General features: G+C 43.0%; 1 protein-coding gene across 1 annotated transcript in view; it reads left to right on the top strand.

Moving 5' to 3' along the window:
• Window positions 1–27,038, top strand: part of clmpa (CXADR like membrane protein a) — a 90,389-nt gene that overhangs the window by 55,683 nt on the left and 7,668 nt on the right. Inside the window, exons 2-6 of the mRNA XM_078426846.1 lie at window positions 5,626–5,783; window positions 11,607–11,811; window positions 21,071–21,238; window positions 24,645–24,767; window positions 25,061–25,202. Of these exons, the coding sequence (XP_078282972.1) occupies window positions 5,626–5,783; window positions 11,607–11,811; window positions 21,071–21,238; window positions 24,645–24,767; window positions 25,061–25,202 (796 nt within the window). The remainder of the gene's footprint in view (window positions 1–5,625; window positions 5,784–11,606; window positions 11,812–21,070; window positions 21,239–24,644; window positions 24,768–25,060; window positions 25,203–27,038) is intronic.

Here is a 27,038-nt window from a genome sequence, read left to right as displayed (position 1 = left end):
TTCCATCTTTAAACACAGCCAGTGTCTTGTCAAGAAGTTTTATGCCTGCATACTTTTACTGACATTTGTTGATAAATCTAAAATTGTGACCAGTTCTGGATGTTTTATTGTCCAGGTGATGAAGTTTCTGACTTCACTCATTAAGCCTGAAAGCAGTGTAATGTGGTAAGTGAGTGGTAAGGAGTTTTCTCTCCCATGGCCATGTTTAATGCTGGGGAATGTGATAAATGTATTTGATGTAGGAGAATTTCACAAAAGGGTAATCGGAAATAAATAACAGCAGAGTCAAAGAAGGAGGTGTGGAGTCAACGATAGAGACGCGTTCTGAAGAGATTTTGAAGAGAGGATAAACGGTTCAAGAAGTGAATTCTTGAGCATGAGATATATGTGGCTGAATGCACAGCTGCCAAAGATGGTCTGTGTTGTGGGAGCTTGCAGGTGGCCATGCAAGAGGCTAGCTTTGGAAGAATGAAAATTCTGGATTGGTTTACAGGCTTAAAAGTGGGGAAATGAGGATGAAAGGATAAAGGACTGGACTAAGAGAGTACAATTTTTACATCTGTGCGGTTAGTGGACCTGGAGACCATGCAGATCACCGAGGGCAGGAATGATGGGTCATCAGGACCTGTTGCAAGTTTGTGGAAAGTTAGCAGAGTTTCAGATGAGCCAAAATTTACCGAGTGTATTGAGATATCAACCAGAAGAGCATTAGGGGAAACAAAGGTATGGATGAGAATTTCAGCAGAGAGGAAGCATAATTTTTTTAGTAGGTAGTTGTAGGTGAATTTTGTGATGCCGTGCATCATGGAAGCGTCAGCTCTGAGAGTTCTCTCCAAGAATGCTTTAGATCCTTAGACAGTGAGACTTACGATATGCCCTGTGGATCTGCAAATGATTCAGAGTCTCATCCATGTTACATAATGATACAAATTTGTCAGAACATTTATCATTGAATTAGATGGAAAAATACATGGGCAATAGGAAGACCATGTTGTACAACAATTATAATAATCAGTGCAGGAGCTGTAGGAATGGTTCAAGTGAACGAAGAACTAATTTCCCAGCTCTAAATAGGGCACCAAAATTTTTCACTGATTATGCTTAAAATGACAGAAATACTATTTGCTTTGCCCATCCATGTAAAGTGACTTGAAGATTTTTTTGCCCATGTTATTTGTATGCTGCCATCAGGTGTACATTGAGTGCTTAACACTGAAGCGTATTCTGCTCTCATTGTTTCTGTAATGTTGAACTGTAATCAGTAGAAGTGTTGCAAAACTTAATCCACACACATTTAGAGAACTACATGGATTTGATTGACAGTCTGCTTTCAATGTTCGGTGCATAAAAAAGTACAGATGAGACATGACAATCAATAGAGTGGAGTATTGCAGCCAAACAGAAAACAAATGAAATCCAGGCTTCAAACTAACGATAGGTGGATGGGTCATCTTGCTTAAATTGATATGGATAAGGTTGCGCCAAGCCAGTTGCATCATGCTGCACTTCTGGCTGCAGCACAAAAACTTCTGGCATGACAATGGTTCTAAAGTGCTTTATAAAATAGCTTCAATGCGTTCTTTTAATGAAACCTAGAAAAAAGGGAAGGAAGAGGAATAAACATTAACATCAAAAAAAATTGTGATATAATGGCACACTACACAAGAGTATGCAGCTTATTGTAATCGATTTATAAATTATCATCAGGTAATAATCCTCACACTTCTTACCCTGACCCAACGTCACTGGCATGGGAATCAATAGTGTGTCTTCAAGCCAGAATTCAGTTTTTCTACTTTTATTTTCTAATCATTGAGTACTAGTACGGTTGGGGGGAGGGACTCAAACACAGATAGCTAATAGGCAGTGTGTGAGGCAGGAGGCAGAAAAGGGAAACACTCAGACCCAATATGTAGGAGAGAAAGAAGGGAAAAGAAATAAACTGAGAATAAGAAATGATGGGTCCCTTAAATGTGTATATTTTAATGCTAGGAGCATTGTAAGAAAGGTGGATGAGCTTAGAGCCTGGATTGACATCTGGAAGTATGATGTTGTGGCGATCAGTGAAACATGGTTGCAGGAGGGTTGCGATTGGCAATTAAATATTCCAGGATTGCATTGTTTCAGATGTGATAGAATCGGAGGGGCAAGAGGTGGGGGTGTTGCATTGCTTGTCAGGGAGGATATCACAGCAGTGCTTTGGCAGGACAGACTAGAAGGCTCGATTAAGGAGGCTGTTTGGGTGGAACTCAGAAATGAGAAAGGTTTAGCAACACTTATAGGAGTGTATTATAGACCGCCAAATAGGGAACGAGAATTGGAAGAGCAAATATGTAAGGAGATAGCAGATATTAGTAGTAAGCACAGAGTGGTGATTGTGGGTGATTTCAATTTTCCGTATATAGACTGGGAATCACATTCTGTTAAAGGGCTGGATGGTTTGGAGTTTGTAAAATGTGTGCAGGATAGTTTTTTGCAGCAATACGTAGAGGTGCCTACCAGAGAAGGGGCAGTGTTGGACCTCCTGTTAGGAAATGAGATGGGTCAGGTGACGGAGGTATGTGTTGAGGAGCACTTTGGGTCTAGTGATCATAATGCCATTAGTTTCAATATCATTATGGAGAAGGTCAAATCTGGACCAAGGGTTGAGATTTTGGATTGGAGAAAGGCTAATTTTGAGGAGATGAGAAAGGATTTAAAAGGAGTGAAATGGAAATTGTTGTTTTATGAAAAGGATATAATAGAGAAATGGAGGATATTTAAAGGTGAAATTTTGAGAGTACAGAGTCTTTATGTCCCTGTTCGGTGGAAAGGAAAGAATAATAATTTGAAAGAGCCATGGTTTTCCAGGGAAATTGGACACTTGGTTCGGAAAAAGAGGGAGATATACAATAAATATAAGCGGCAGGGAGTAAATGAGGTTCTTGAGGAATATAAAGAATGTAAAAGGAATCTTAAAAAGGAAATTAGAAAAGCGAAAAAAAGATATGAGGCTGCTTTGGCAAGTAATGTAAAAGTAAACCCCAAGGGGTTCTACAGATATGTCAATAGCAAAAGGATAGTGAGGGATAAAAATTGGTCCATTAGAGAGTCAGAGTGGACAGCTATGTGCTGAGCCGGAAGAAATGGGGGAGATATTAAACAATTTCTTTTCTTCGGTATTTACCGAGGAGAAGGATATTGAATTATGTGAGGTAAGCGAAACAAGTAGAGTAGTGATGGAAATTAGGAGGATTAAAGAAGAGGAGGTACGGACACTTTTGAAGAATATAAAAGTGGATAAGTCTCCAGGCCCTGATAGGATATTCCCTAGGACATTGAGGGAAGTTAGTGCAGAAATAGCAGGGGCTATGACGGAAATATTTCAAACGTCATTAGAAACAGGGATGGTGCCGGAAGATTGGCGCATTGCGCATGTTGTGCCTTTGTTTAAAAAAGGTTCTAAAAGTAAACCTAGCAATTATAGACCTATTAGTTTGACGTCTGTGGTGGGAAAATTAATGGAAAAGATACTTGGGGACAATATATATAATTATTTGGATAATCAAGGCCTGATTAGAAACAGTCAACATGGATTTGTGCCTGGAAGGTCATGTTTGACTAATCTTCTTGAATTTTTTGAAGAGGTTACCAGGGAAATTGATAAGGGCAAGGCTGTGGATGTTGTCTATATGGACTTCAGTAAGGCATTTGACAAGGTTCCACATGGAAGGTTGATTAAGAAGGTTAAATCGTTGGGTATTAATAGTGAGGTTGCAAGATGGATTCAACAATGGCTGAATGGGAGATACCAGAGGGTAACGGTTGACAATTGTATGTCAGGTTGGAGGCCAGTGTCTAGTGGAGTGCCCCAAGGATCTGTGTTGGGTCCACTGTTGTTTGTCATTTACATTAATGATCTGGATGATGGTGTGGCAAATTGGATTAGTAAATATGCAGATGATACTAAGATAGGTGGAGTAGTTGATAGTGAGGTAGATTTTCAAAGTCTACAGAGAGACTTGGGCCTTTTGGAAGGGTGGGCTGAAAGATGGCAGATGGAGTTTAATGCTGATAAGTGTGAGGTGCTGCATTTTGGTAGGACAAATCAAAATAGGACGTACAGGGTAAATGGTAGGGAATTGAGGAATGCAGTGGAACAGAGGGATCTGGGAATAACTGTGCATTGTTCCCTGAAGGTGGAATCTCATGTGGATAGGGTGGTGAAGAAGGCGTTTGGTATGCTTGCCTTTATAAATCAGAGCATCGAGTATAGAAGTTGGGATGTAATGTTGAAATTGTACAGGGCATTGGTGAGGCCAAATCTGGAGTATGGTGTGCAGTTCTGGTCGCCAAATTATAGGAAGGATGTCGACAAAATGGAGAGGGTACAGAGGAGATTTACTAGAATGTTGCCTGGGTTTCAGCACTTAGGCTACAGAGAGAGGTTGAACAGGTTGGGTCTTTATTCTTTGGAGCGTAGAAGGTTGAGGGGGGACTTGATAGAGGTTTTTTAAATTTTGAGAGGGACGGACAGAGTTGACGTGGGTAGGCTTTTCCCTTTGAGAGTGGGGAAGATTCCAACAAGGGGACATAGCTGCAGAATTGAGGGACAAAGGTTTAGGGGTAACATGAGGGGGAACTTCTTTACTCAGAGGGTTGTGGCTGTATGGAATGGGCTTCCGGTGGAAGTGGTGGAGGCTGGCTCGATTTTATTATTTAAGAGTAAATTGGATAGGTATATGGATAGGAGGGGATTGGAGGGTTATGGTCTGAGTGCAGGTAGATGAGACTAGGTCAGGGATAATGGTCGGCGTGGACTGGTAGGGCCGGACAGGCCTGTTTCCATGCTGTAGTTGTTATATGTTGTTATATGTTATAACAAAGACCTTTTAATGAATTTGTTGAAGACTCAGGTATGGATCCACATATACATTTATGACACAAAGGATGTAAAAGTAATGGGTAATAGTCAATGGGGTGATAGGAATAATAGGACAGATTTCAAAGAACAGATTCACAGGAGCCTTGGGGAAATGTGAGGATCCAATAGTAATCAGTGAATTTCTAACAAATGAGAAAAGCCGTATACCTAACACATAGCTGCAGGTTAAAAAAAATGTAACCCAGCAGAGATGTGTAAATAGTCTAAATGTTACTGCAGTTCTGTGCTTGGTAGGTATATCATCTGAATCATCTGTTGAATGCAGACAGATGAGCACAATCATATTGCTGCTGGCAATACATTTCATTACCTTTCTATATTTCAATTTCCCTCCTGGGATAAATAAAGTTCTATTGTATCATATCGTATCGTATATCACGATATACAATTAAGAAGTCGTTAACTAATTCACCAAAAAGAGGCTGTGTTCAAGATGGGTGTATATTTTGCTAATATGGAAGGAAGCTGCTGGTTTGAACTGATCAGGGCAAATTACCTATTCCCTTTAATAAACCTCTCTGACAGCTTCATTTATTTAAATGAGTGTTTCTCACTCCTGTGAGATTAACTAGAGTTGGAATGTTAATGGCGATGCAAGTCATTGAGGTTTGCAAGGTTTCAGCATCACACTTCCAATTTACTCTTTCTTACTCTGTACTTACTTCCTTGTACTTACTCTACGCATTCTTTCTGTTCCTTAGGTTGCATCCGCTTCTCGACTGCTATTGACCGCACTGAAATAAAGAGGATTGAGGAGCAGGATGTTGTGCTACCATGTCAGCATCGGTTTGGTCATTTAGTAACAAAGAACCTGGATATTGAGTGGCTTTTACAGGACTCTGACCCAAATCAGAAAGTGGTGAGTATTTCTGTAGCAAATATTTTATATTCCAAGTGAGTATTTATTCTTTTTGCATTAATCTTTCTTAGAATTGTCACATTGCATCATAATTCACTTGGATTCAGGCCTGTGACAAAGTTACTTTGAAAGATTAAAGTTGATTGTCCTGTAAGTTTCCTTTTCTCTCACATGCAGATTGGTTGAGCTCTAAACTTCGCACAATCACACCCATTGAGCTGGAACTGATATGTTTTTGGAGGAGGGTGGGGGGAATCCGTGAGGCATGGTTTATCAGTGGTGTACCTGTGTGCTGCCTTACTGCACTTGGCCAGGTCTCTGCAGCCTGCAGACCACAGTGGCCCAGTTGAAGTTCTGTCTCGCACAGGGCAAGTAGCAATCTGAACATTCCTCTTCAGGACACCGCAAGCAACATTATAACCAATGAAGAACTCTTGACGTGTAATGTTGACAACAAAGCAGTCAGTTTGCACACAGTTAGATCGCACAAGAAGTAATGTGATAACAACATGATTAAATTGTTGATTAATTGAGAAGCATTGGGCAGCATAGTGGCTTGCTGCCTTACCGGTAGACTTGCTGCCTTACAGCGCTTACAGCACGGAGATCTGGGTTCGATCCGGACTGCGGGTGCTTTCTTTATGGACTTTGTGTGTTCTCCCCGTGACCGTGTCGGTTTTCTCCGAGATCTTCGTTTTTCTCCCACACTTGTGGAGTATAATTGGATGGGCCAAATGACCTAGTTTATTCAAGAGAGATTTAGATTTAGCTCTTGGGGCTAAAGGTTTCAAGGGATATGGGGAAAAAGTAGGAATGGGGTATTGATTTGAATGATCAGCCATGATCATATTGAATGGCGGTGCTGGCTCAAAGGGCCGAGTGGCCTACTCCTGCACCTATTTTCTATGTTTCTATGTTTCTAATTCTGTTCCTAGATCTTATGACCTTATGACTCCAACGATGTGCAGGTTTGTAGGGGAAGTGACTTGACATAAATGTAAATTGTCCCGAGTTGTGTGTGGGATAGTATTAATGTGCAGGGATTGCTGGTCAGTGCAGACTCGGTGGGCTGAAGGGCCTGTTTCCATGCTGTATCTCTAAACTAAACTAAACTAAACTATTAATCAGCATATCAAGGACTTCTTTTTGTGTTTTGGATAGGTAGTGATTTTTGATAGATCTTGCACATTCTCTGTAATTCTACCAGAGTGACACATGACCTTTTCGTCACCCTTCTCCATCTTGCCCCTGACCTTCTAATCCATTCCCCCTCATGATATTAGGCTTAAGTGTATTATTGCGCCATGTATTGAGGAAAAGCTATCATCATATCATATCATATATCTACAGCCGGAAACAGGCCTTTTCGGCCCTCCAAGTCCGTGCCGCCCAGTGATCCCCGTACATTAACACTATCCTACACCCACTAGGGACAATTTTTACATTTACCCAGCCAATTAACCTACATACCTGTACGTCTTTGGAGTGTGGGAGGAAACCGAAGATCTCGGAGAAAACCCACGCAGGTCACGGGGAGAACGTACAAACTCCTTACAGTGCAGCACCCGTAGTCAGGATCGAACCTGTGTCTCCGGTGTTTTGCATGCAATGCGATCATCAGATAATACTTGATTTAGCCAATTTCCGTTGCTTTGATACTTATTCAGTTTTTTAAAGGAATCACCTGACTTGTATTTTTTTCATTTGCAGTATATTTAAGACATTTGATGTTAATTTAGGGAAAATAACTATTATTCAATGCCATGCAATCTTTAATACTGTATAAATACTTGGTCAAATTCCACCGCTGCTTCACATGAATCTTTCATGATAAATATTTAAACCAGTTAGTTCACTTTGCGTGTAAAACATAATAAAATCTTACCAAGAAAATTAAATACATAAAACTTTATAACTTAAAATATACAAAACAAGATTAGAAGGGGTGGTATTGTGGAAGCTACATACAGTGTATGGAATTTTATGAAGAGATATGTGTTGCCAAGACTTACTGCAGAAGTAAATCTCTGTAATGTGAGGAAATTTGGCTCAGAGCTGATGAGATGGAGAATGAGGTAGTGACATAAAAGAAGAGGAAGAATTATCTGCATATTTTGAGCCAGAAAGCAGTTACACCTTTAGACTTTGAACTTTAGAGATACAGCGTAGCAAAAGGCCCTTTAGCCCACCGAGTCCACACCGACTAGCGATCACTAACATTATCCTACAAATTAGGGACAATTTACAATTTACACAAGCCAATTAACCTACAAACCTGTACGTCTTTGGAGTGTGGGAGGAAACTGGAGCACCTGGAGAAATCCCATGCAGTCACAGGGAGAATGTACAAACTCTGTAAAGACAGCCCCCAAGGTCAGGATCGAACCTGGGTCTCTGGCTCTGTAAGGCAGCAACTCTACCGCTGTGCCACTGTGTCGCCCTTCAGGAGGTTGATTTAGAATTCCTAATTGGCCAAGGACAGGTCAAAGGAAGTCTGACTTTGCCAATTAAGATGACCTTCTTCTCTGCAGCGATGGAGGATTCTCAGCCATTGGTGCGTGGTGGGGTGGTGGAATTGCATGACTATCAAGGCTGTATTTGGACAGGAGTTACATGGACATTGGGGCCTTAGGTATGGGTCAGTACAGTGTGTAGGGAGCCTGGAGTCTCAAAGAGAGCAGGTAAGTTTGGAAAAATGAAGGGACTGGAAACTACTCCAAGAAACCCCCTGGCAACAGTTTATGAAAGTATGATATGTTTGAGCTGTGTGACATTACAAAGGATTGTAGAGGAGAGAATGATGTCATCTTATGCATGACTGGCGTGGAAGTCACATTAAGTGGCCAGGGAAATTATTGACACCAAGATAAAGTGACTGTACTGATCACTGTCATCAATATGTGTGATCATCAGTGTTACTACCACTGTTCCAGACGGAAATCCAAGGCAGTGAAAAAAGTAATTCATGGAAATATTCTGTGCACAGATGGTCCAATTACAAATCACTTTCAAACATGTTACATTTTCTGAAGGCTTGAATCAGTGGGAGGTGCCTTTGAAAAGGATGCATTAAAACATGAAATATCCTGTGGTGAAGCAGTAGCAACATGATTAACATTGCATTCCCTGTGGATTCCTTCAATTCATGAGTTTAGGATCATTTCTGCAGCTTCACACAAGGATTATTCTTTTGTTTTGGCAATATCTGAATGTCCAAAATGTTGGCCATTATGGAACTTAGTTATCCATTGCACACTATGTAAATTTATTGATTATTTTCACATTCTGATTCATAGCATTTTTATCTAAAGACATTGGACTGTCAAAATACATTAACATGTGTTAAACTAAATTATTTAAATTTGCCATTGTGAGAGCTTGTGGGGGATTATAAGACCTTGATGAAAGCAGAATGCAATGATGGTAACACAATAGCAATATTATAAAAAATGGATCACATATTCTTAATTTTATTCATAGGCGTGCATAATTTTCATATGCATCGAAAATGGAACAATGAAATTTTTACTTGCAACAATAATACAACAAATAAATATACAATAATGCCATTAATGCAATAACCCAGCAAACAAATATACAAAAATCACCAATACCATACTTTATTAAACAGTAATTAATAACATGGTATTGTTTATTATGGTATTTGGGCAGCACAGTGGCACAAGGATAGAGCTCCTGCCTAGAGTCCTAGGTTTGATCTTGACTATGGGTGCTGTCTGTATGGATTTTGTAGATTCTCCCCATGACTGCGCAGGTTTTCTCTGGGTGCTTCAACACTCCTAAGATGTACAGGTTTGTAGGTTAATTGGCTTTGGTAAAAATTGTAAATTGTCCCTAGTGTGTAGTGTGTGCTAATGTAATGGGGATTGCTGGTCGGCATGAACTCGGTGGGCCAAAAGGCCTGTTTCCACACTGTACCTCTAAACAAAACCAAACTAGATTAAAGTAATACTGGGTAACCAGACTATAATAGCGTAAAACTGATGCACGAAGATGCAACCAAAGTCCACAGAAGATCGTTGCTGAGGTAGGGTTGTGGTTAGGGTTAGATCAGCTGGTCATTTGCTTCAGGAACTATTTGGTGACTCTTCCTCTTACTAAGCTTAGTTTACTGAAGTCCAAGTGATCTATCTTTCTCTGAGTATCCTCAGTGATTTTGTTGTAAAGCGATTGACAAAATCCCTCATGGTAGACTGATCCAGAGATCAAGGGCATCTGGGATCCATGGGGACGTGCCAGATTGGACTCAGAATTGGCTCAGCTAAAAAAGACAGTGGATAGAAGTGGAGAAGTTTTATTCTGACTGGAGATCTCTGACCAGTGGTGTTCCTGAGGGGCAGTGCTGGGATCTCTGTGGTTTGGGATATTAGTAAGTTTGCAGACACAAACATTGCCAAAGTTGTGGATGGTTAGAAAGAAAGTGAAAGGTTTCAGAAGTCTACAGACCAGCAACAAATATGGGCAGAGAAGTGGCAGATGCAGTTTAATCCAGACAGGTATGAGATGTTGCATTTTGGAAGGTAAAATGTCAGAGGAATATATATAGTAAATGGCAGGGCACTTAGAAGCACTGATGTACAAGATGTACAGAGTGATCTTGGGTGCATGTTCATAGGTCCCTGAAAGTGCCAACACAATCTACGTTTACAATCATCATGTGCTTTGATCTGTCGTGTCACACCTTGCCCTTCCGTATCTCTTGGCTCCCTCTCCCCTGACCCTCAGTCTGAGGAAGGTTCTCGACCAGAAATATCACCCATTCCTTCTCTCCAGAGATGCTGCCTGTTCCGCTGAGTTACTCCAGCACTTTGTGACTATCTTCGGTGTAAACCAGTATCTGCCTTTCCGTCCTACACACCACAAATAGATAGGCTGGCAAAAAAGACATACAGCATGTATGCTTTCTTAGGTTGGCACGTTGAGTAAAAAAGTCATGAAGTCATGTTGCAGCTGTATAAACTTTGGTCAGGCCACATTTAGAGCATTGTGTGCAGTTCAGGTCGCATTACAGGAAGGATGTGGAAGCTTAGGAGAGGGCGCAGAAGAGAATCACCAGGATACGGGTGTCAAAATTGCATAGCGAGTAGAGCTGTTGCCTTGATGCTCCAACAACCAAGGGTCTAATCTTGATTTCAGGTGCTATCTATGTGGAGTTTGCAGGTTCTCCCAGTGACCACATCGGTTATTTCCCACACAGTCTGTTTTCTCCCATAAACTAAATCTGTGCCAGGTTAATTGGTGACTGCAAATTACCCTTACTGAGTAAGTGAATGATATAATCTGGGGGGAATTGATGGGGATATGATGAGAAAAAAATGGGATTTGATGTAGGAAATTATTCTGTGGAACAAAATCATTTGATCTATTCTATATTTTCCTTGAACTGCATCCCCTTTGATCTCTCATTTTCACACCTTACCCATCTATATCTGTGTCTCCCTCTCCCCTCTCAGTCTGAAGCAGGGTCTCGACCTGAAACATCACCGATTCCTTCTATCCAGAAATGCTGCCTGTCCCGCTGAGTTACTCCAGCTTTTTGTATCTATCTTCGGTGTAAACCAGCATCCTACCCCATTTCATATCTTTGGTTTTGAGTGGGCGGAGATATAATCGGATAGTGGTAGAGTTCCAACTTGGAAGATTACAGTAAGACAGGTCTAATCTCCATTGGATTATAAGACTACTGAATCCTAAAGAATATCCAAGAGAGACCCAAACATGTCAAACATCTCCAAATATAGGGTCTCATTCTATGTTTTGAATGTTGCCATTACATCAATTTCCATTCTGTTTGATTCACAGGTGATCACTTACTCATCGGGGTCTGTGTATGAGAACGTAAGTGCAAAGCAGAGAGGGAGAATCTCCTTTGCAGCAGATTACCTGATGGGCGATGCTTCCATCAAAATTTCTTCCCTGCAGGCAACAGATTCTGGACTGTACACATGCAAAGTGAAAAATGCAGGAGAGTATGATTTGAAATCTGCCATTAACCTTGTGATCTTGGGTAAGCACCTGGAAAGATATCAATAAGATTATTTAGCATATTTAATATTCATCTGTTATTTCAATATTAAGGCATTTAATAGTGAACATTTTGCTGAGCCCAATATTCCGAAGATTTATGACAAATAACTGGCAGGCATTCGTGCTTTGAGTTTTGAACTGAATTATAATTCAGTCGGCTCCAGGGAATTACCTCAATATATAAAATATTTTTGCACACATGTCTCTAGTAAAATAAAAGCAGCCACTTCCCTTTTCCCATTTATAAAACTTTACTTCTCATTATCATGTTTTTGTCGCACTTAAGCATCAGCCTTTGGCTTCATAAACTCTATTGTTCATATATATAATGAAAACATATGTTCATTACAAACTTGTGTTGTGTTGGTGACACATAACATCTCCTCCTTAAAGAAGATCTAACATTCCAATCAATTCAGCAGCTGTTGGGACCCTGGTGCTGTGAGATAGCAGCTCTACCACCGTGCCACCCTAGTTGTATTGCGTGTTTCCTAATGGGATGTACACTTCTAATCGGTGTCCTGTTGATTTGCTGTCAAACTTTTCCAGTCATCATCCCAGTTGGATGTATATAGGCTGCGTTTTCTTCAGGCACCATACTGTTGGAGTCTACCTACTAAAATTGCCACATGTTTAATAAATGTACAATATTCCAGTATTAAAAGTGCAGTTACTTCAGTAGAAGTTGGGGCAGCACGGTGGCACAGTGGTAGAGTTGCTGCCTTACAGTGCTTGCAGCGCCGAAGACCCGGTTTCGATCCCGACTACGGGTGCTGTCTGTACGGAGTTTGTATGTTCTCCTCGTGACCGCATGGGTTTTCTCCGAGATCTACGGTTTCCTCCCACACTCCAAAGACGTACAGGTATGTAGGTTAATTGGCTTGGCATATGTGTAAATTGTCCCTAGTGTGTGTTGGATAGTGTTAATGTTCAGGGATCGCTGGTCAGCGCGGAATCAGTGGGCCGAAGGGCCTGTTCACTAAATCAGTGAATCACTATTTACTGTATTCTAACATAATAGAATCACAAAAAACTTTTTAAAAAACTGAGAAGAGGGGAAAAAAAAGTTAATTTTACATTTCACAGATGATAGGGGAGGTATGGATCAGATAAAGCATATGTCTCCGATGGGTCTGAAGAAGGTTCTCGACCCGAAACGTCACCTATCCATGTTCTCCAGAGATGCTGCCTGGCCTGCTGAGTTTGTGTCCTTTTGTTTCTGATAGGGAGAAGTTGTGGTTGTTGACATGGTGTTGATGAAGCTGTCTGTGTTCTTATATAAATGGGAGTTGTCAGAGAAAGAGAGAACAAACAAATTGACAATTATGAGCCATGAAATGTAGGTTAGAGATGTAGAAAATGCCTAGTAGTTCAGCCAGAGTCATGGAAGAAGACGAACCAAATTAATTCTGCAGATAGATAACGTAAAGCTGAATTGGCCATTGCCAATCAGAGAAACAGAGTTAGCTGAAATAGTTAAATTTATTATTGAGTCTAGAAGGCTGCAAAGTACCAGGATGGAAGACAAGGTGCTGTTTTTCCAGCTTACATTGGACATTTTTAGAATAGTGCAGGAACCAAGGGATTGGCAGATCAGAATACAAGAGAGATGGCGAATTAAAGTTTGAGTGACCTGAATTTTCCCAACATTTTGATTTTAGTTTATTTTGACTCAGATGTAATATCACTGACAGCACTCCATAGCTGCAGACAACGTCACAGCCATACATAAAAACACAAAATGCAGGAAAAACTCAGCAGGTCAGGCAGCATCTGTGGAAATAGAAGATTTCAGATTGAAGGCCCTTCATCAGAACCGACTATGGTATCTTTATTCAAGAAAGGGATAAGCATTGAAATTACAGGCTGGTAAGTCTAACATCAATGATAGAGAGTGTAGGAAAGAACTGCAGATGCTGGTTGATACTGTGATAGACACAAAATACTGGAGCAACTCAACGGGACAGACAACTTCTCTGGAGAAAAGGAACAGGTGATGTTTTGGGTTGGAACCCTTCTTCAGACTGAAAGTTGAAAACCTATTGGAATAAAAGCCTGCGTGAGAGGATTAATCTACATTTAGAGAGGCAGGGATTAATCAGGGATAGTGAACATATCTTTGTTAAGGGGAGATCCAGTGAAACGAATTTGATTGCATTTTTCTAGGAGATAACTAAGTGTGTCAACGAGGTCGGTGTTGTTGATGTAGTCTATAAGGCCATCAGTCAAGTCTTTTCTCACATGGAAAATTAGTCCAAATGCTAACAGCTCAAGAGATCAAGGGCATTTTCTGTTTTATTAGGCAGACATAAAAGATCACCTGGCAATGATTAAAGAATAGTAAGGGAGTCTGAAGAAGGGTCTCGACCAGAAACGTCACCCATTCCTTCTCTCCTGAGATGCTGCCTGACCTGCTGAGTTACTCCAGCATTTTGTGAATAAAGAATAGTAAGGGATTTCTTCCTCATAACCTGGCCAACATTTATCACTTAACCACCTTGATTATGAACAGATTATTTAGTCATTATCTCATTGCCTTTTACTGGACCATGCTGTGATAAAATCTATTCTCAATTTACCTAGATTTTCCAGTGTCCACAAAACAAGAATGATAATTGACTGTGCAGTACTTGCAAATTACAAGGAGCAAGATCGATTGGAAGTTGTTCAAGGAGACGAGGAATTAATTTTCCTCACCTACAGAGGATTCTTAGCCAATATCAAGGTCAACTTGTCAAAATTGATTAACTAGATTAGTGAGTTCACCAAATGGCTAAGTTATTGGTTTGATTTTATTTAAATATTTATGCGTGGCACAGTGTTGCAGCTAGTAAAGCCACTGCCTCCAAAAGCCAGAGACTCAGTGTGTGTGGAGTTTGCATGTTCTCCTTTAGGTACTACCAGTTTCCTCCCACATTCCAAAGTAATGCAGCCTGGTAGGATAATTGATCACTGCAAATTGCCAACTACCACTGTGAGAGTCGGTAGTTAAATCTGCGGGCAGTTGATGAGAATGTGGGGAGAATTTAAAAATAAAAATTGTGCCTTTTCAGTGCTCTGATTATGACTAACATTCCATGAAAGCGGAGTTGTGATTGCATTGGGTTGTGAAGCAATTACTGCCGAGAAGTTCATCCCTTTTTGGTAGCATTAAATGCTGTTTAGTAATGGCAGAGCATTATATATGCTTGGAGCTGTTTTCTGGATGTTGAATACAACATATTGCCATTATTTTGTAGCGTACTTAGCATTTTTGACTGAGAATGAGTTTCTTGATTACTGCAGTGGCACAAGTAAACAATACCTTTTCCTGGAGTGCCACCTGCTGTTTGTTTAGAGGAAATATCTGGTGCAATTGTTTCTAACTCCTCTCTGGGCTGAACTAACAGTTTATTAGACCATAAGATATCTGAGCAGAATTAGGCCATTCGGCCCATCGTCTTCCCCTCCATTCGACCATGGCTGACCTACATTTTCTCTCAACCCCGTCCTCCAGCCTTCTCTCTGAAACCCTTACTAATAACATAACATAACAACATAACAACACTTTATTGTCACTCGGCACAACACCGAGCGAAATTTCAGCAGTCACACAAAATACAGCAAAAAAGAAAAGAACACAGGATACCCGACCCCAACACAAACATCCATCACAGTGACTCCAAACACCCCCTCACTGTGATGGAGGCAACAAAACTTCCCCTCTCTTCCCCCCGCACCCACGGACAGGCAGCTCGACCCCTACCGAGGCAAACGACACGCACAGCCCCCGCAAGGGGATGGAAGGCCCCCCGGCCGAGCCGCCCCGGGCACCGAAACGTCCCGCGGCCACACCGGGCGATGTTAAGTCCAACGGCCGAGCCGCACCGGGCACTGAAACGTCCCGCGGCCGAACAGCGCTGACGATGTTAAGTCCAGCGGCCAAGCCGCACCGGGCACTGAAACGTCCCGCGGCCACACCGGGCGATGTTAAGTCCAGCGGCCAAGCCGCACCGGGCATTGAAACGTCCCGCGGCCGAGCCGCACCGGGCACTGAAACGTCCCGCGGCCGAGCCGCACCGGGCACTGAAACGTCCCGCGGCCGCACCGGGCGATGTTAAGTCCAGCGGCCGAGCCGCACCGGGCACTGAAACGTCCCGCGGCCGAGCTGCGCCGGCGATGTTAAGGCCCGCAGCCGAGCCGCACCGGGCACTGAAACGTCCCGCAGCCGAGCTGCGCCGGCAATGTTAAGGCCCGCAGCCGAGCCACGCCCCGGGGAAGAGACCTAATAAAATAAAGGTTTCCCCCCGCCCCACCCCCCCACCCCACCCCACCCCCCCACCCCACCCCACCCCCCCACCACACACCCCCACCACACATACACAGCCAAAAACAGAAACAAAAACCATCCCAACACCGACACAAACAAAAAAAAAAGAAAAAAAGACAACAGACTGCCAGAGAGCCGCAGCCGTTAGGCGCAGCCAACTCCTCCCATCAATTACCCATCAATCTCCGCTCTATCAGGTAGTGCTGCATAAATTGAGTATCTTTCCATTCGAGCGAAGGATTAAGAAGCAATTCAAAAAAGGTACTCAAAAATGTCAGCCAATCCTCACTGTCCCCACTGGCTGCCGAGGCCTGAAGTAAGAAGTTTAGTTGGAACAAATCAAAGATAAAAGAGAGGATTCCCCTTTTCTAGGATGTGGCAAGATAGAATGCCAGAGCAAAAATAGTGGTTGAAGAAGAATCAAGGGGTGAATGATAAGTTAATCTAATTGTTTATGTTCATTAGTTCATAGGTTCAAGGAGCAGACAGGCCATTCGGCCCATCAAGTCTATTCCGCCAATCAATCATGGTTTATCTATCTTTGCCTCTCAACCCCATTCTCCAGCCTTCATGTTCATAAATGATAGCAGCAGAAACAGGCCATGCGGCCCATCAAGTCTACTCTGCCATACACCGTCATGGCTAATCTATCTTTCCCTCTCAACCCCATTCTCCTGCCTTCTCCCCATAACCCCTGACACCCATACTATTCAAGAAACTATCTTTCTTTGCCTTAAAAATATTCATTGATTTGGCCTCCACGGCCTTCTGTGACAATCCACAGATTCACCACCCTCTGACGAAAGAAATTCATTCTCATCTCCTTGCTAAAGCTATGTCCTTTTATTCTGAGGCTATGGCCTCTGGTCCTGGACTCTGCCATGAGTGGAAACATCATCTCTGGGCATTTGGCAGGTGGCGCCAGCAATGGCTGCCTCGCCAACAATTTGTTGGTCCCTTCCTTCTTTTGTTGTTTGTTTGTATGTGTTAAATGTATGTTTTTAGTGTTCTTTAGCTTGTTTTATGCGAGGGGTGGGGGGGGGGGGGGGGAAGTTGGAGGAAACTTTTTCTAATCTCATACCTCGACGGAGATGCAACTTTTTTTCTGTATTGTATCTCCGTCCGCACTGCGGCCTAACATCGAGGGGTTGGCGGTCTTTGCTGGAGATCGATCTCTGAGCTCTACCGTGGGAGTCTGCGGGACTTTAACATCATGGAGCCCGCGGTTTCTAGTCAGAGACTGACTTCGAGAACTCTAAGCCGCAGGTGCTCCGACCGCCCCGACGCGGGAGCTTCGATCACCCCAACATGGAGGCTTTGACAGCCGGCTGCGGGAGCTTCGATTGCCCCGACTGCGAATAGTTCGACTGCCCTGACCACGGAAGAATAAAAGGAAAAGAAGATTAGACTGTATTGCCTTCCATCACAGTGAGGAACATGGGGAATCCGCTGTGGTGGATGTTTATGTTAACTTTTATGTAGGTGTGTGTTTTGTTGCATTTTTTTAGTATGGCTGTATGGTAATTCGAATTTCACTGTACCTTAATTCATTCATGTGACAATAAACTGACCTTGAAACCTTAACCTTGAACCTTGATTAGGGTGAAGTGAATTTTTAAAACTTCAAGCGCCTCAAATCCAATGGCAGTTCACCTAGTCCAAGTTTCACAGAGGTGGAAAATGTTGTACTTCGTGGTCCGGTACTTGTTGTACCTTTGTTGTGACTCTGGAAGGACCACGAGTACACATGATTATGATGTTATCATGGTGGAGCTTAACTCCAGGCTGTTTATTCCAAGGCCGCCTGGATCCAGAGTGACCGTCTAATCACACCCATCACTTATATACACAGCCATACAAAGTAGTTCTTGGATACACAAAGTAGTCCCAGCAATATCACAACATCCCCCTTGTCTTATATATTACAACATCCCCCTTGTCTTATATAAAATTGTTTTCTTTACCATTCGAGGGCTAAAATATATTTAACAAACAAAACCAAAACACCATTGCTTTTTGCAAACAAAACCAATAGCACAACTAAACACAATTAAACACAATTGCTTTTTTCGCCATCATGGTGGTCACTCCTCTGCGGAATTTCACTCATCGCCGGGTGGTCACTCACTCCGTGTGGTCACTCATCTCCGTGTGGTCACTCATCTCTGGGTGGTCACTCACTCTGTGTGGTCACTCACTCCGTGTGGTCACTCCACAGATATATACATATATACAAAAGCATCAAATATAATACATTAAGCTTTCAGTGCACAGATCACTACACAGGTCATTAAACACAAAATATTCATTTTGTTCCATATCTTCCCCTCAAGAAGACGTGCTGTGTAGATCAAACGTAGTGTAGGCTCTAGATGCTCCACCACCATGATTTGCCTGCCACTGCTGGCCTCCCACTGCTGGGCTGGCACTGCTGGGCTCCCACTGCTGGGCTGGCACTGCTGGGCTGGCACTGCTGGGCTGGCACTGCTGGGCTCCCACTGCTGGGCTGGCACTGCTGGGCTCCCACTGCTGGGCTGGCACTGCTGGGCTGGCACTGCTGGGCTCCCACTGCTGGGCTGGCACTGCTGGGCTCCCACTGCTGGGCTCCCACTGCTGGGCTGGCACTGCTGGGCTCCCACTGCTGGGCTGGCACTGCTGGGCTCCCACTGCTGGGCTGGCACTGCTGGGCTCCCACTGCTGGGCTTGCACTGCTGGGCTCCCACTGCTGGGCTGGCACTGCTGGGCTCCCACTGCTGGGCTGGCACTGCTGGGCTCCCACTGCTGGGCTGGCACTGCTGGGCTCCCACTGCTGGGCTGGCACTGCTGGGCTCCCACTGCTGTAATCGCGGTGCGATCGCGCCTCTGCTGCAGTGCGCGCCGGCCCCGCCCACAGGTGCTCCCCGGCAGCTAATGCTCAACTTTTCGAACGCGCTGCCGCTGCACGCTGGCCCCGCCCACAGGTGCTCCCCGGCCCCGCCCACAGGTGCTCCCGGCAGCTGCCGCGCAATTCGAACGCGCTGCCGCTGCCTCGGGCCCAGGGCCGTCCCGACTCTACGGTCGACGCGCCCGGGTGAGTATGTAGTGCATCGGCCTTACCGGCCACCGCACCTACGCGGGTGGTCGGTCCCTCCGGTCGCCGACCCCCTCGGTTGCCGCACACCTCCGTGGGTGTCGGTCTCCTCCGGTCGCCGCACACCTCCGTGGGTGTCGGCCTCCCCTGGGGCTCTCCCGGTCGCCGCACACCTCCGTGGGTGTCGGCCTCCCCCGGTCGCCGCACACCTCCGTGGGTGTCGGTCTTACCGGTCGCCGCACACCTCCGTGGGTGTCGGTCTTACCGGTCACCGCACACCTCCGTGGGTGTCGGGTCTCCCGGTCGCCTCCGGTCTCTCCCCCGCGAAGCAGTCGCAGGCTCCTAATCTCGGGCCTGCACAGGTGCTGGGGCGCGATGTGGGCCTTCACACACCGCCCTCAGCAGCTTGCAGCGTCACGTCGGCAGCTCGCCGCTGACTACTGAACAGGTAAGTATACCTACATATATTGGCCCCTTACCGAGCGGGAAACTTTTTTCGTTCTTCAGGGCTCTATCTTATCTTCCTGTTAACCTTTTTGCTGGGTTCCTTTTTGTTAACCTTCTTTTCTTGGGGTTTTTGTTGTTTTCCTTTTCTAGGCTAAACACCCAAACCGCTGCCACCATGTTGTACTTCGTGGTATGGTACCTGTTGTACCTTTGTTTGTGACTCTGGAAGGACCACGAGTGCACATGTTTAAGATGTTATCATGGTGCAGCTTGTACTCCAGGCTGTTTATTCCAAGGCTGCCTGGATCCAGAGTGACCGCCTAATCACACCCATCACTTATATACACAGCCATACAAAGTAGTTCTTGGATACACAAAGTAGTCCCAGCAATATCACAACAGAAAAGGGTGCAAGCAGCCAATCATTTCCTGTATGGCAGGTTGTCTAATTCAATACATTGATGAGATTGGGAACCCCATATTTGTCCTGCTCTGTAGTCTTAATCTTCGTTTCCTAGACATCAGGAAAGACAACAAGCTAGGTGTAGCCCACTACGGATGTAAGAGTGTAACCTGTGGGGTAGGAGGAGCTAGCGTGCACCCTCTTCCCTCCATCTACTTCCCAATAAAACCTTCCACCTTCCCGCACATCAGCAATGCCCAAGCAAAGCCTACAAGATCTGAAATACGATTTTCCTAATGGTCTCTGTAGAAAAACTGGAGATTCCTTAAGACTCCTTATGTAGGCATAGGGCTTGATCTGGAGTATTCCCTACTTGGCTGAAAGGCATGCCTGTCAATCGGTCTGAATTCCCAGTCAGAATTCTGGTCAATAATGATTTCCACAGCAAAAGCTAGAGCTTGGATTTCCAATCAGAAATTCTGCCCAATCTGACTTCATTAGATTAGGATGTAAAATAGATTTTATGGTAGAAGGGATTAAAATATTTTAGAAAGTATAAGATGGTCTGTGGAAAAGACAGTGTTTGGTTACTAAATGCCTTGCATTGAGCTGATGGAGTGTGTGTTACTTGCTGGGTGAGGCATTGAGGAATATTCAAGACTCACTCATCACACAACACATGGCAGTGGGCACTAACAGCTGAACAAACGAAACAAGCTGTTTTGTTTACAATTAGACTCTTTTATTGTCACTGCTATTTTTCTGTCAAACACATCTTTAGCTCCTATGTCTCTTAGGAGAAAAACAAATAATTCACAACAATGAAATTAATGACTGTGTATGTACTCCGGAAACTTGGGCAAGCCTGCACAATAGTAATATGTTAGAATCTGTACCCTTAATCGTTTTTTATGTATGACTATAATAGAGAGAATCAATGACTTCTATCAAAAGCAACATGATGATTAAAGAATGTGACCTCAATTAAAATATATTTTCTTCTGCTTCAGTTAGACCCTCGAAACCTAAGTGCTGGACACAAGGGCAGCTACTGCAAGGAAATGACATTAAACTTCAGTGTCGGTCGGAGAAAGGCACTGAACCTATCTTCTACAGTTGGCAACATATTATGGATGCAGAGGGACAGCAGACAAAATTTCAAACTCGTTCACATGCAGGTTGGTGATAAATATTTTTACATACGACTGAATTGTTATCCATTGCCAGGAAGATTCCACTTTGGAACTGGAGTTCCAATGCTTATCCCCTACCTGCACTGGCAAAATAATTTGTAGTAGCTAAAGACAAAATCTATGAAACATTGAACAGGTGACTTAATGTTTCCCATTGGACCTTTTGCCAGAATTTAGGATGGAAGTCAGATGAATGGCTTTTTGTTCAATAAAAAACATTTATGGGCAATGCAACTGAAATTGCAAGATGTTTTACTACAGCATGATATATTCTTAAAACATTTCCACAGTTTCACCCTTTTTGAATGTGGGATGACTTTCGGAATTCTTAGGAAACTAACCCCAAATTAGAATTCGGTGCCTTTGAACACAGGACATAGAACAGTACAGCACAGGAATGGGCCCTTCGGCCCATAATGTTTGTGCTGAACGTGATGCAGAGTTAAATTGATCTCAAAGATAGACACAAAATGCTGGAGTAACTCAGCGGGACAGGCAGCATCTCTGGAGAGAAGGAATGGGTGACGTTTCGGGAGTGACCTGAAGAAGGGTCTCGACCTAAAACGTCACCTATTCCTTCTCTCCAGAGATGCTGCCTGTCCCGCTGAGTTACTCCAGCATTTTGTGTCTATCTTCGGTTTAAACCAGCATCTGCAGTTCCTTCTTAAAATGATCTCATCTGCCTGTACATGATCCATGTCCCTCGATTCCTTGCATGTCCATGTGCCTATCCAAATGTCTTGTAAAGGCCACTGTCGTGTCTGCTTCCATGACCTTACCTCACAATGTGCTTCAGGCCCCACCACTCTGTGTAAAAAAAAATCTTATCCCACACATCCCCATTAATATTTCCGCCTTATGGCTATGCCCTCTAGTGTTGGACATTTCCACCCTGGGAAAAAGGATCTAACTGTACTGTATCTATCAAGTTTCCCCTCAACCTCCAACATTCCAAAGAAAACATTTCAAGTCCATCCAACCTCTCCCTGCAGCTGAAACCCTCTAATCCGGGCAGCATTCCACTGCATCCCCTCCAAAGTCTCCAGATATTTCTTGTAATGGAACAACCGGAACTGCACACAATACTCCAAAGTGGCCTAACCAAAATCCTATAGAGCTGCGTTATGACTTCAATCTATTGAAATGTTTGTGAGAAATGTTTTCTGCAGTTTCAACTCACTTGTGATATTGACTTGATCGGCACCTTGACACCTGTGAGTACAGCAAACAAAAATGTGGAGAAAAATTGCATTTACTTCCTACTTGAGCTAACTAAACACAGAGACTGCCATAACGTAGGATATATAATAGATCAGAAGCGCATAATTCTCCCGGTTGCAAGATCTGTTTTTCTCTGTGCCATCAAAGAAAGCACAGAGTAAATGCATAGAGATTTCACAAAAGAGGAATAGGGAATTCACAAGGGTTCTTACTTCTTCCTGGTGTCTAATTACTATATGTAATCTGCTAAACCATTGTGGGAAGCTGGTTGTTTTCTGTCTTCGGCAAAAAGTGCTATTTATATGAAAGAAAACCAAAAGAAGGAAGAAAGAAAATAACCAAGACAAAGGGATCTGAAAGAAACACTGTTCAGCTTTAATTACAAATGTATTCAATTAAAATAAAATAAAAATATCATAAGTTGCTAACATGTTGAAGGTTTTCATAAACTACAATTAAATCTTTGAGATAATTTTGAATTGTTGACTTATAAAACTGGTCTGTGCAGAATGAACCAATTAACTAAACTGAAGTAAAAACAGAAAATGCTGGAAAAACTTGGATGCAAGGATGCTGGTTTACAAACTAGGAAAATTGACAAGGGAGAGTCAGTGGATGTGGTGTACCTCGACTTTCAGAAAGCCTTCGACAAGGTCCCACATAGGAGATTAGTGGGCAAAATTAGGGCACATGGTATTGGGGGTAGGGTACTGACATGGATAGAAAATTGGTTAACAGACAGAAAGCAAAGAGTGGGGATAAATGGGTCCCTTTCGGAATGGCAGGCAGTGACCAGTGGGGTACCGCAAGGTTCGGTGCTGGGACCCCAGCTATTTACGATATACATTAATGACTTAGACGAAGGGATTAAAAGTACCATTAGCAAATTTGCAGATGATACTAAGTTGGGGGGTAGTGTGAATTGTGAGGAAGATGCAATAAGGCTGCAGGGCGACCTGGACAGGTTGTGTGAGTGGGCGGATACATGGCAGATGCAGTTTAATGTAGATAAGTGTGAGGTTATTCACTTTGGAAGTAAGAATAGAAAGGCAGATTATTATCTGAATGGTGTCAAGTTAGGAGGAGGGGGGGTTCAACGAGATCTGGGTGTCCTAGTGCATCAGTCAATGAAAGGAAGCATGCAGGTTCAGCAGGCAGTGAAGAAAGCCAATGGAATGTTGGCCTTCGTAACAAGAGGAGTTGAGTATAGGAGCAAAGAGGTCCTTCTACAGTTGTACCGGGCCCTGGTGAGACCGCACCTGGAGTACTGTGTGCAGTTTTGGTCTCCAAATTTGAGGAAGGATATTCTTGCTATGGAGGGCGTGCAGCGTAGGTTCACTAGATTAATTCCCGGAATGGCGGGACTGTCGTATGTTGAAAGGCTGGAGCGATTGGGCTTGTATACACTGGAATTTAGAAGGATGAGGGGGGATCTTATTGAAACATATAAGATAATTAGGGGATTGGACACATTAGAGGCAGATAACATGTTCCCAATGTTGGGGGAGTCCAGAACAAGGGGCCACAGTTTGAGAATAAGGGGTAGGCCATTTAGAACGGAGATGAGGAAGAACTTTTTCAGTCAGAGGGTGGTGAAGGTGTGGAATTCTCTGCCTCAGAAGGCAGTGGAGGCCAGTTCGTTGGATGCTTTCAAGAGAGAGCTGGATAGAGCTCTTAAGGATAGCGGAGTGAGGGGGTATGGGGAGAAGGCAGGAACGGGGTACTGATTGATAGTGATCAGCCATGATCGCATTGAATGGCGGTGCTGGCTCGAAGGGCTGAATGGCCTACTCCTGCACCTATTGTCTATTGTCTATTGTCAAACAAGCCACAAAGTCTGGAGTAAATCAACGGGTCAGGCAGCATTATTGGAGAACATGGATGGGTCATGTTTCTGGTCAGGACCCTTCCTCAGTCCCGACCTGAAACTTTGATCTTTCCATGTTCTCCAGAGATGCTGTCTGACCTGCTGAGGTACACCAACACTTTGTGTCTGGAAATACTTAGCAGGTTCACAAAATTGCAGACCTTAACATTGATAGTTTCTCTTTCCACAGATGCTACCTGACCTCCTGAGTTTTTCCATCATTTTCTGTTTTTATTTCAGATATGCCGAATCAGCAGATTTTTATTATTTTTGTTTAACTAGACTCCCCTTGATTTTATATAGATTCGAGAACACCAGAAATGCTGCTACTGAGGAACCTAAGCCACACAAATGCCGGAGTGTACCAGTGCAGTGCCACAAATGAAGCAGGGCATGAAAGTTGCTTTGTGAATATCACGATTACATGTGAGTGCTCTACCTACATACATTAAAAATAAAAAAAATGTGTTTTTGCAGTCAACTGTACATTAAGATTATTCAGTCAGAATGGCAATACACACACTGTTCCAGAATTCAGCATTAATAATCAGATTGAAATAAGTTTACTTCAAGAAATGGAAGCTGATGGAAAGTATGTTGTCACAAAGTATATATTTAAAACAAGAACCCATTCATACATGCCTAATTACATTTAAATTAACCAAATTACAGTAGATTCAAATGTCAATATTCATTTGTTTGCTTTGTTTTATTTCCAGATGCAAAAGACCCTGGGATCATTGCTGGTGCTGTTATTGGAGTTATGCTTGGTCTCCTGTTAATCTTCCTTATTGTTTGGTGCACATTGTACAGGAAAGCAAAGCGCAAATATGAGGAAGAGGAACAACCAAATGAGATTAGGTACGTATGTAGTTGGCAGTCAAGAGTTTTTTATTGTTATATGTCCCAGATAGAACAATGACATTCTTACTTGCAGCAGCACAACAGAATATGTAAACATAGTACACTGTAAACAATATAATAAACGAGAGAAAAAAATTAAATAGCTCAGTGTGTGTATATAGACACATACTCACAAATGCACATATATATACAGATCATATAAAAAAGAAGATAGGCACAGAAAGCTGGAGTAAACCAGCATCTGCAGTTCCTTCCTACACATATATACATATACATATATATATATATATATATGATCTCTGTATGTACACTGTATATTTCTACATGCACACATACATACACAGAAAAACAAACAATAGTGCAACCAAGGTGTGTGATCATTGTGGTTTACTCAGGATATCCCTGAGATTTTTAAATAACATGGATATTGTCGCCGACCTCTGATGTAAGGCAGTGAGATATGACTGTGCAGAATTCCGAAGCTGTGGCTTAATTCTGACCTAAAAAGCCCCAGGGTCCAGAGTCATGCAATGTTTACCATTTTAAACATTGTTTATTCTTGTGACTTGATCCTGTCATGGTGCCACACGAACATTTTCATAGATGAGCCAGTCACTTCTCGGCAACTGCTGTGCTATTAAGCGTATCTTAGGTTTTTTCTTCTTTTCGACGGCACTTTTCAATTCTGCTGTGAAGTCATTGTGGCAGATTTGAGCAACAAAGTAATTTTGAGAGATTTGAGCAGATTTGCAGTTCCTAGCATGGCGCATATCGCCATTAAGTATTTATTTCCATTGTTTCTTGTTACTCTGCTGTATAAACACAGATAGTACTGCTCCAATAGTGCACCACACTGACGGGAGGAATGTGATCAAAGCAAAATTAGAAAGATTATTTTATTTGAATGAATAAAATAATAAAGTCTGTTTAAATAATTTTCATTATTTTAAATATTGCATGTGTGTATTTTAATCGTAAAATTTAATTTTTAACATGTCCCAAGCGACTTTGACCGTCTGTGAATGCCTTTGATGTTCCCAAACATACCCTAGTAGCAAGAGCTTTGACAACCTGGTGAGAGCCTCATTGGGAGTCAAAGGTATATTGTGGGTGCTGCAACTTCTTACCTGCGTGTTACATGATGCCATACTGATGCACTGGCAGCTAGACTTCCAACAAAAGACGACCATGTGCCCACAATCATGCTGGACATTGTCCAGGGACAAAGGCCAGGGCCTAGAGACTGGCAATTGACAACATTTGAAGTGGTCATTTTTCCATTCAAAACTTCGAATAAACCGTATAGTTTTAAAGGTAACAGAGTTCCCCTATGCTACACCTCCTTGGCAAAGTGGTGGTAAGCTGCCTTGAACCACTACAGTCCTTCCGGTGAAGGTACTCCCACAGTGATTTTGGATAGGAAGTTTTAGGATATCGCGCCAGTGATAATGATGGATCAAGGATCTATTTCCAAGTCAGTGCATTTAGTATGTGACTTGAAGGCAAATCTACTACTCGTGTCCTTCTTGGTGGTAGAGATTACTGAGTTTGGAAGTGCCGTTAAAGTAGATAGAATCTCTGCTTCCATCAGCCCAAGTTTTACAGTCAGCTCGGAAGTGATAATGCTCAAAGCTAACCTTGGAGAAAACTGTTGTCAAAGATCTTACCTTCGTGGACTTTCCAACATTAATTTGATTCCAGCATCACTTAAAGGGGATCTCTGGTATCGGTCATCAAACAGATTAAATAGCAGTGCACAACCAGGTGGTAAAAAAAAATGGTTGTATCATTCATTTCCTTTTCATTTTGCAGAGAGCAAACTAAAATTGCGAT

This window comes from Rhinoraja longicauda, chromosome 32 (assembly GCF_053455715.1).
Source record: "Rhinoraja longicauda isolate Sanriku21f chromosome 32, sRhiLon1.1, whole genome shotgun sequence".
Taxonomy (NCBI): Eukaryota; Metazoa; Chordata; class Chondrichthyes; order Rajiformes; family Arhynchobatidae; genus Rhinoraja; species Rhinoraja longicauda.
Note: the sequence above shows the minus strand (reverse complement) of the source record. Positions and strands in the feature narration are given on the sequence as shown.